The sequence below is a fragment of the Syngnathus floridae genome, chromosome 17 (genome assembly GCF_059516105.1).
Source record: "Syngnathus floridae isolate MCC-2025c chromosome 17, RoL_Sflo_1.0, whole genome shotgun sequence".
In the NCBI taxonomy this organism is placed as follows: Eukaryota; Metazoa; Chordata; class Actinopteri; order Syngnathiformes; family Syngnathidae; genus Syngnathus; species Syngnathus floridae.
Genome location: NC_142429.1, coordinates 9,173,582 through 9,184,159, shown reverse-complemented (window position 1 = coordinate 9,184,159; position 10,578 = coordinate 9,173,582). Strand labels below are relative to the sequence as shown.

At 41.4% G+C, this 10,578-nt stretch overlaps 1 protein-coding gene across 3 annotated transcripts; it reads right to left on the bottom strand.

Moving 5' to 3' along the window:
- Positions 1–35: 35 nt before the first annotated feature.
- On the bottom strand, positions 36–10,303 carry LOC148384270 (ras-related protein Rab-37). 3 transcript variants are annotated; one of them, XM_088357253.1, is made up of 11 exons: positions 10,245–10,303; positions 9,057–9,233; positions 7,632–7,698; positions 5,625–5,735; positions 3,301–3,342; positions 2,591–2,657; positions 2,393–2,445; positions 2,045–2,110; positions 1,376–1,432; positions 1,170–1,246; positions 36–1,054 (listed from the first exon to the last, which is right to left on the bottom strand). In XM_088357253.1, the coding sequence occupies exons 4-11, from the start codon at positions 5,730–5,732 to the stop codon at positions 949–951; spliced, it is 576 nt and encodes a 191-aa protein (XP_088213379.1). In that variant the 5' UTR covers positions 5,733–5,735; positions 7,632–7,698; positions 9,057–9,233; positions 10,245–10,303; the 3' UTR covers positions 36–948. The 3 variants fall into 3 exon arrangements, with proteins under 3 accessions (XP_088213379.1, XP_088213380.1, XP_088213378.1); XM_088357254.1 differs by lacking the exons at positions 7,632–7,698; positions 9,057–9,233; positions 10,245–10,303 and adding an exon at positions 6,885–7,027; XM_088357252.1 differs by lacking the exons at positions 7,632–7,698; positions 9,057–9,233; positions 10,245–10,303 and adding an exon at positions 6,441–6,878.
- Positions 10,304–10,578: the final 275 nt, after the last annotated feature.

Below are 10,578 nucleotides of genomic sequence, written 5' to 3'. Positions count from 1 at the left end.
TCCCACAAAGCAGCTTTGATAAAACAGCACCAAGATACATTACAAAAAATACTTTATATATAATATGATAACAAAGCACTTTTTCATGGCACTTTGTGATCACCGTGACACCTCCGAGAAGGAACAAATGTGACCAAAAACATTGAAAATGGACATTGAATAACTCAAGACGATACAGTGCATGGAACAATTACAGCTTTTTGCACAGTCTCCACAACAACATTGTTCAAAGAGACACGTTTACGTTTCGGAGTGCGTATGAAATGAGAATGTACATGTTTTGAGGATTTTTCCAAGCAGGCCAGGAAATACAAGTAATCTCTGGTGCAACAGTGAAAAGATCCTTGAATGAACTTCAAGAATGGCCCTCAAGTTGACGTACAGACACAAACACAAAACGGGCAGGAGGCCTCCAACATTGATTTTATTCTAACAGCTATCCACACGTGAATTATGTCCGACTTTGTGGCTGTTTATGTACACTCGGTAAAGAGAAAGACTGAAAGTCCAAAAGAGATTCAGTTCGCAGCCTCTAAAAAGTGACATGAAAACAAAGTTATATTCCCTAGCAACGCTCATATTGATTGTTCATATAAAACTAAACCAAGCGCACAGCAAACATGCTCCTCATTGTCCCTGCAGACGGCAGATAACTTCGTTTTGTAAATCCTGGCTTTTTATTTTTTTTTTCCGTTTGATCACAACTGTCACCACAAAGACCACAACACATTTTCTACAGAATGATATTCACATTTTCGACAAGGGACGGCAATCGGATTCACTGTCGTTCATTTGAGTGGAGAAGAGCTTGACGCTCACTTCTTAGGATTAGTGCCGGGATTGGCTTTACTTATCCTACCCCTACCCCACCTCCCTCTGTCTTGATCCCCTTTTTTATGTGTGTGTGTGTGTGTGTGTGCGTGTCTCCTGGCCCAGTGTTGGGTTTAGCTACACAAGGCTGCAGCAAGCAGTCTTGTGCTTCTGAGATTCGATGTAGTCGTGTATTTGGAACTTGGGCTCGTTTGGCTGTTGGGTGGTTCTGTGCTTCAGCTCCCTGATAGAAAGACAAAGCGTTAGATCATGAAGGTTTAAAAAAAAAACAAAAAAAACATGTGCTGTCCTATCCTATTCCTTATGCCAAAACACTCTTAAGCAATTTTTACACTTACTTTGCGATAGCTAGAAAGGCTAGCTCCACGTTGATGCCGGTCTTTGCGCTGGTCTCCATAAATGGCACCCCATATTCCTAAAACAAAGACAAATGATGCAGACTATGAATTATATATATATGGGAAGCACATCTTTAATTGAGAAATTAATTGATTAAGAGGTGTGTCCCAAAACGTTTGCCCTAATAAGAGATTTAAAACCATACCTTAGCCAACTTCTCCCCATCCTCCTTTTTCACCACCCTCTCAGCGGCCATGTCTGCCTGTAAAGCATCACAGTAAAAATCTAGTTTCAAAACAAGACATGGGTTCCAAGGTTGGAGGTCAGAGGTTAAATTCACTCAGTGTCAGCTCATGCACATGACTCATCCTCTTATCCAGTAGCCATGCAAGACTGGCAGCCAGATAAGAGGATATTCCCGAGGCAAAGCTCTTGCTGAGTGAATAGGTGTCACAAATTTCACCTCCGGTGGAGGACTGACACCGCCATCCCAGCTGCTCTCAGCACAAATAAGCCTCATTGACATAACATGAACCCCCCCTGAGCAGCGAGTCCTCTCTCAACCACCAGAGGGAGCTCTTTGACGTATTAGTTATGACTGTTGCTAGCAGCAAGGAGACTCATTACCAGAGGCATTGTGCAGAAAATGGTTTCAAGCTTGAAGCGAGAGATTCTGAATTTATGATGGGGTCGTTTTGAGTGTCATCTGATTTTAATACACCCCCAAAAAAATAAATAAAATAAGCTTCATGTTTAACTGGGATGTGTTGATAACAGAGCATTTTTCAGAGAAAGCAATTGAGAAGGACGCGATGGTGCTCTTATCCCCCCTGATCTTTTTATGGAACACAAAAGTAAAGGAAGGTTTGCTCACCTTGTTGCCGAGCAACATGATGACCACATCCTTCTGGGCATACTCGTGTATTTCATTCAGCCAAGCCTTTAAAAGGAACGAGCAGAAAGACACAGTAGTTGATGTGGGATTGAGTAACAAATATCTCAGGCCTGCATTGTGCTCGCCCCCGGGGACACGTCCGTCAATCAAACGCCGTGAGAACCAGCCACCGAGGAACACTTTTACGTCTTTTCATTATCCAAACCGGGCTGCTCTGACAACATTGTGTTGCTTCCGGTAGGCTAGGCGGGAACATAAGCCCATAATTTGTAAAGGGCGTTTTAAAAGCAGGAAGCTCGACATACAAATAGTCTTTAAAAATCTTACCCTAATGTTGTCAAATGATGGCTTATTGGTGATATCATAAAGCAGAAGTAATGCTGTAAAAAAGGGAAAGAGAGACATCTGTGATGCAATGGATAACACACACATGCTTAAACACAACTCTATGAAAAGTATTGCATTTCTTAGAAAGGTCACACCCACATAAACAGTATGAGGAAATAATCTTAACGTAAAGGTTACCTTGGGCATCTCTGTAATAGGCGTGTGTCACGCTTCGGAATCTTTCCTGGCCGGCTGTATCCCAGATCTAGAAAACAGAAAGATAATTACACAATGTCGCAAGCTGAAATTTTCCCGTACTGAACAAGTCAAACCACCAACAGAAAAATAGGCCACAAAATGTTCTAGTACAGGCCAACTTGTTTACGTAAAATCAGTCCACTGAATTGTTCTCATCATTTTTGGCATCATCATGGATTAATTTCGCACCACTTGAAACAGTCTGTGCTAAAATAAGAATATTTTAACTGTTCTATTTGTTCTACTGTGAATGTGTACTGACCGTGATCAAATTTAAAACCCAACACATGGTTCCAGTTCCAAATCGTAGCCAATTTCAAATAAATGTGGGTCATCCAACTGCTTCACTAATGATTTAAACTCTTCGTAGACATCTAATTTTGCATCACGCCAACATATGACGCAAGACTTGCCGTGTTGGGGATAAAAGGTCAAAGCTCCACCAAAGCGACCGCAGAGGTATCTAATTTTGTCAACTCCCATTCCTGTTTCACAAACAGGTTATGAGGAAAGACGACTCGGCGCCTTTGTGTGATGAAATCCGGTAAAGTCCCTCCAGTTTGTAAACCCGAACAGATGAGTTTGACATAATCCGTCGGATGTATGGGTGAACATGTGTGGTGCGAAATAGATTAGGTGCACTCGCTCACCTGGAGTTTGACTTTCAGGTTGTCGACATCGACCACTTTATTCTGGGGAGGGAGGGGAGGGGGGGGGGGGCACAAGTAAGAAGAACAATGAGACATGCACAGAGAGCAGAATGCTGAGAGGAAATGGTACGGAAATGAATGACGTGCATTTGAGGGGACTAAATAAGCAGAGAGGCTCAGCATGTGGCTGACGAAAAGAGACCAGTACAAGTGGCTTGTAAACGCTGCCAGACAAAGTTAATTGCAAAACGCTCACGGCAACGTCGCTGAGTAAGTAGGACAATGGGCAGAATATCAACTGACTCCCACTGTTCATTTCCTGTTAACTCACAGGGCGGCAATCTGATTTCCCGAGCGAAAGTTGGAACGAAAACAATTCCACCTGAGAACCAAATTAAAATATAGAATATTGCTGGAGTGCGTATCCAAATCTAGAGAGCAGAATTTATTTGTTTGGGAATCAAACTTTGATCTACCGTATTTTCCGCACTATAAGGCGCACCGGATTATAAGGCGCACCTTCAATGAACGGCCCATTTTAAAACTTTGTCCATATATAAGGCGCACCGGATTATAAGGCGCACCTTCAATGAATGGCCCATTTTAAAACTCTCCATATATACGATATATACATTTGGCCCGCGGGCCGGACTTTGGACACGCCTGCTGTAGTGGCTCAATATTGCTCCATATATAAGGCGCACCTGATTATAAGGCGGCTTTTGAGAAAATTGGAGGTTTTTAGGTGCGCCTTATAGTGCGGAAAATACGGTACATAAAATATTCTGTAGAATTCTTAAAGGGACAGTGGAGCATCATAAACGACATTAAAGTGGCGTTTGACCAGTCTTATTTAGTGCATGATGTAAACAAAAATAATAATGTGAAAGTCTTTTCAGGTCCTATGACCACATGGAATCAGGACATTGTTAACCTTTTACTACAATAACCTCCACACTAGAAAGTAATTCACAGATAAGGCAAGTGCGAATATGAATACGCATCCCAAATGCGTGTGTGAAAAACAACACGGTTAGGAAAGAACTGAGGATGTGCAGCAAAAGCCACCTGCTGAATCTTTTGCCATAGCAGAATGGACATGGTTCAACCCCTGCATTAGTTGCCATGGCTTTCCATTTCCCCCCCAATTATGATGTGAGCGAGCCTGCATGCTGAGTAACCGCTACAAGAAAGCGTGCCGAAAATAGCCCTGCTACGTTATAAGCTGACACAACAGCACTGCCTTGCCTTTTCATGCACAAATAACAACCTCAGCATCCAACTGTTTCGCTTAGCTTACTCCATTTTCCAGCAGCTTTAACCTTTCTTTCGCCCGCCACAAGAAGCCCGAAGCATGACGGGGAATAAACGGCGCGGCAGTGAATGCATCGTTTTCTTCTGTCCTTTTTATCTGCGGCTCCCGAGCACGAGACCTGTTGCTTTTTTCTTGAGTGCTGGGGAAAAATAAATTGTTCTCAGTGGAGAGATGCTCCGAAAAGCTCTCGCCATTACACTCTCTCTCGTCAAGACAATGCATCACTCTGGCTAATGCAACAATTTCCGTCCAAGACCACCTAGAGTTGTCTCGAGCATTAGCTGGAGTGTTTTGTGTCGATTGGAGGGACACAAAAAGGTTAAGCGGGTTCACTATTAAAAAAACACTTTTGTGTTCATCACAGTGGTGCTTGGGATTCCAAAACACTGTGCAGCTCATCATGAGGTTTGTGGGAGAGGAAATGAGCTAGTTAATCCAAATAATACATCTATCTATGCCAGCGATGCTTATAATGATAATTTAAATCTGTTCCACCAAATAGGGGAAGATACAATTTGTCCATTTGTTGTGATTCAGAGATTTGTGTCCAACAACACGTGCCCAGATTTTCCACCTGATGAGAAGGATGAGATTATTATTATTTCAATGTATAGGTCTATGATAGACGATACGATATTTGATCGGTTTGTTGTCGATTAATGGATTACTTTTGACACCTCTACTGTGTCTTGGCTCAATACTAGAAAAGACTACCGTGGAGAATTCTCAGAGGTCAGCTGTTGGATGAGTTAGGAACTTCAACAGCGCCGAGCGAAGGAGACGAGGATGTGGGCGTGCATCCATGTAAGGCGCAGCCGGCGGCTCCTAGCAGCACAAGTGGGCTGTGAACTCCACTGACAGGATTTGTACATTGGGTGCTATCATCACTCTGATGGAAGCGAGGTGATAATTGGCACACTCAGAAATGGCTCGTTATTTGCTTGACAGTTGTCAGAGTAACAGGAATAGGAGACAAATGTGAGGAAAGGTGGGAGTGGATCTCACTCACCCTAAAGTCTATTCCAACGGTGGCAATAAAGTTGCCTCCCACAAATGCCCCGTCTTTAAATCGCAGCAAGATGCATGTCTTTCCCACTGATGAGTCTCCCAACAGCATCACCTATCGATTAGAACAAAAAGTGTCAGGCGAGGGAGGGAGCGAAAGCACAAAGGTGAGGTTACAATTAAACGCAACGATGCTTTTGATAACAAGTGCAATTATTCCGGGGAGGAAACGAACGCTGCGGGTTGCATGAATCATTTTGTTTGCCACACGCTGTTGCACAACTCTAAAATGAGATTCTTTGGGAAATGTGATGAATATAAAAGACTGCACCCAGGTGACACCATGTGACACTGTCAGGTGGATTAGATGGTTTCAAATTGTGCGTAAATATGAACTGCATTAAATTTGCCTGAGGGGCAAAACGATGTAAACATTAAGATAAACTGCAGTTGCAGGTATAACAAAATACATTTTTTGTTAACTTCCGATCAAATCTCTTGCAGCCAAACGGCGGTAATTGCTTGGTGCAATTTAACTTAAGCTTCACGACATAAGAGGTGTGTCTTTTCTGCTTTAAGGAAATGAAAGGAGTGCAACAAGTACACCCTCAACAAATATTTACATCGGCACATGTGGACAAAAGGAAGATTTACAGTCGCACATTGACTTGTTGGAAATCACAATTCAAACTTTGAGTCTGTATTGAAACAAGACACAAAAACACACCACGTCAACGCCACTATACGTAGGCATGTTGTGATGGCTATAAATCTACAAAACGATCAATTAATCTGAAAGACATAAAGCAAAAATACACACCTTGAAGGCAATATCATAATACTCGTTAATAGAAGCGCACCGCTCCAACACATATTTAGAAGTCCCGTTTTTAGACTGCTTTTGCGTCAACGATGTCTTCCTGATGGACATCGCGATGGCAAATGATGCGTTCACGGAGTCTCGTCCGAGATGTAGTCCAGTAGAGACGCACACAATACGTGTTGTGTGTATCTCAGGCTCTGTCTCCGACAGTCTCGAGCCCTTTTGCTCGCATGCTGTGCGCTCACAAAAAAAATAATCACCAGGGAGAAAAATGGAAAAAGCTCACCCTTCAGCGTTTACAGAAAAAAAAAGTAAAGAAAAAAAAAACATGAAAGAGCCAATTTAGAACCATCCGGCAGTCATGAAAGCAGAAAATGACACACAGGCGGAAACATTTCTCTGCTTTGCATCCTGGCGTGGGCAGACGCAGCGTCTACTTACTGTGTGTGAGCGTGCGCGCACACGTGTATGCGCGTGAGCGTGTTTTCATGAGTGAAACCTCATTTAGTCCAGCCCCCCTAATTGTACCCTAAACAGCCACAGGGGTCAGACGTGACGTAGTTGACTCATCTGTGCCACAGGTGTTGTCTATACCTTATATACAGCACCCAATCGCCTGTTTTTGTTTTTACTTGATTCAATTGAACGCCCCTTGTGTTAGAACGTTTCATTCATGACTACCGCTATAATCTCGCATCGTTTATTTCTGCTCTATGTAATTTTCCCCTCTCTTTTCTCCTTCTTAAGACAATCGATCACCAAGATTTGCTCTTGTCGAGAACAGATGATTCTATCTAAAAAGAAGACTCGTTTGCTTAATTAACATGTCACGCGTGTCAAATCGTTTCACCGCGAGGTAATTTAACAATTAAATATGCAAGCATTGTTCTGCAGTGTTTGGCGCTCCCTAGCGTTCATAATAAGTAACTGTATTTTATCTTCACGATGCCTATTTACTTTTCTTTCCTAGCATCCCACCAAAAATCCAGCCGCACCTCAAACCATAATAATAAATTCCAAAATCGACAAATATACACTTATATATTGCATCTCCTTAAAGCTCTTTGAATGACAGTTGTGTACAAACAGAGACAATCAGTTCAGAGGGCCAACATAGTTATCAGGATCAAACACTGTGAGCAAATACTATTCTGTGCATCCAATTAACCTCAGTGCAGCTCTGCTTACCTTGATGTGTGGTCTTGTTTCACGCTTGTGTGGAGCCACCACTGATTCATTGAACCATATCAGTCACCTTTAAAGAGAAGGTCAGAAATGCTTGCTTTATTTAGAATGGAACATGTTAACAGCATTAGAAATGCAATATTAAAATCACTTATTAGGTTTTATTCCTTTAAACACGTAAACATTTTATGTCACATTCAAATTCAAACTGCTCCCTATGGCTGTGAAATATTTCTTTCCAGACTCTCCAATTTTAGTGGTAGCAGGTGATAAAGCTGATATCTTTTATCCAAAAGAAGAGTAGACTAAAAAAAAAAACTCTGAAGTTATTTTACTATCACATTTAAATGCTGATATGTTTTATCACAAAAATCAAACACCAGGAAGAGCTTCCTTATACCTGACTCCAAATAATTTGCGAGATAAGCCACCAAATGTAAGTCAGGATGAAGAGAAGACCTTGATCTTTAAATGTCAACACTGACAAATATTTATGCAGGAAAATGCCAGCAGCAGATGGTCACCAGTCACAATATTAGGAACACTTGTGGAAGGTTTTATCTTTATACGGGACTGCATGTTCATCGCAGGTCTCCATTTGGATCCTATTAGATTGTGTATGTTTACTGAGCAGTGTTTTGGTTGGCATCCATTATTTACATAATTCATCCTCTCATGCAAACACGCCAATACAATAAACAAATAGTCCCAAGACAGTTTTATAGGTCCAATCATGCCCTTGAATGCATGCTGATGCACATGGAGCACCTTCAATCTCATCAAAATGGCAAAGGCAATCTCTTTACATTCTCCCAGACTCCACCATGCCGCTCTATAAAACGCAGCGACATAAAGCCAAGTGCCACATCATCCACTTACGTCCGCTCCTCCTCCCCCACATCACAAAGCGTAATATCATCCTTGTTTAAAACACCAATGGAGCCAACACCCAGAAGCAAACAGACTGCTCTCACACTCTTCACCGTCACAGTACTCATCATGACAGGAGCATAATTATCCTTATCAAGAAAAGCCCCCACAGGATGTTGAATGCCAGCGAGAAGAAGCTTCTTCCACCAGCATTGCACAGTGAATTGGGAGGAAAAAAAACCAGAAGGCCTCGTTATGTCACAACTTGAGTACAAACAGCTCGCCGTGATGCCTGTGCCCTTCTCATCACTCAGATGAAGGCAGCAGCTTGTGGGAAGGTTGGGAGGGGGGTTTATCTTGCAAAACAACTCTTGGTGAGTGGGTGCATGGCAGAAAGTGCATTCACTCTCAAACTAACCCATGCAGGACCTGAGGATGAAATTACAATGATCTGCAGAAACATAATTAAAATGATCATTATATTCAAACACTTCTGAACAGCCTCGCAATAATAAAGCTATTTAAAAAAAAATGAGTGGTGTGATTTTTTATTTTTACCTCTCTCTTATTGGATTGTGGCAAGTGTAATGAAGTGTTTTGACACAACATTGCAGGATGCAGGAAACGATCAGTATGGTCGCCATGGTTATGGTTTCATTGCGCCCGGAGCTCATTGGTAGCAGATGCTCATGTCTTTAGATGACATTTATTAGCACCTCCTTCTTTGGCCTTCTCCTGCAGTTCAAGGAAAAAAAAAAAACACAGCCCCCCAAAAAAATAAAAAAAATTACTAGTGCATGTCGCAATTATACAAATCATCAACACATACAAAAATCCATAACAGCACATGATTGTGCAATCCTCTGGAGCAGTCCAAATCAATAACTATCTTTTAACATGACATTTTTTAAATGAATAAAATAAATCTTACTAGTAGTGATTCTGAAGCCCCCTGGGCAGAACTGTCAATATATTTGTCATAAAATTTAAAAATAAGATTTTAACATACTTAATGGTCATTCAACCTTAAAAAGAAGCTAACCTAAAACTAAAATAAAATTCCTCACAAGATGATTAGATCTCCAAATTATGTTTCCCGCAACACTCGGGTTGAAACTGTTTGAGATTTGTATTGTATAAAGTACTTAATTCCGGTTTTAGCAATAATAGCTTCACTTAGTCAGTGAACTGCCCTGGGAATGTCACGTGACCAGTTCAGGCAACTCTATTTTATGCTTCCTTTAATATTTAAACATAATTGCTTCCTCTTTTCTTGCAGTAAAACGTCAACTTGGAAATCAGGTAGCATTTTTTATCACAAAGAAGCCTCTGGGGGGAAAAAAATATTATATGTAGAGTTTGGGTTCATTGTGTATTCTCAGCACCTAAGATGCCGGATGTTTCCATGGCAACATAAGATTCCTCAAGAGCTTGCCATCTATTCTGAATTGTTTGGGCCATTTAAGAGCGACATAATGACTCACATAATGACAGTCCTAATGAATGCAGCAGAGAAACAGATTCACTTGGTTATATTAATTGTTAAGAACGATCTTAATTTATAATAAATTATAAACTGCAGCATTATTTTAGCACTGGTGACTCAGCTAACCGGAAAATGCAGTACACGCTGTTTTTGGTGGAACGATTTAATTTTGCTGGTAAATTCCCTTGGTAAATATCACAGTCTATATTAAAACCAGCAAAAAAAAACAAAATGGCATCATGCATTGAATTTAATATCACCTCATGTATCCGGGCCTCATTATAGGTGAGATGTTGAATGTAGGTGTCAGGCCACACTCAGAGTTGTGCACTGTCAAGGGAAACCATCTTCACATCATCTTTCCTGTTTCGTCTCACCCATCCTTTTCCTCACTGTGCTCACCTCAATTCCTCTTTCACTCCTGATTTGCATGCTTGGCTACCCTGTGGATAGGGAGGAACAAACCTGACTAAATATTTATATGCAGAAACCATGTTGACCATTTCAACAAGGAAGTGACAAGAAAGTCTGCAGCAACCTTAAGGGCAAAACATCCGGCATACGTTTACATAACAAACACACCCAAACCTTGAT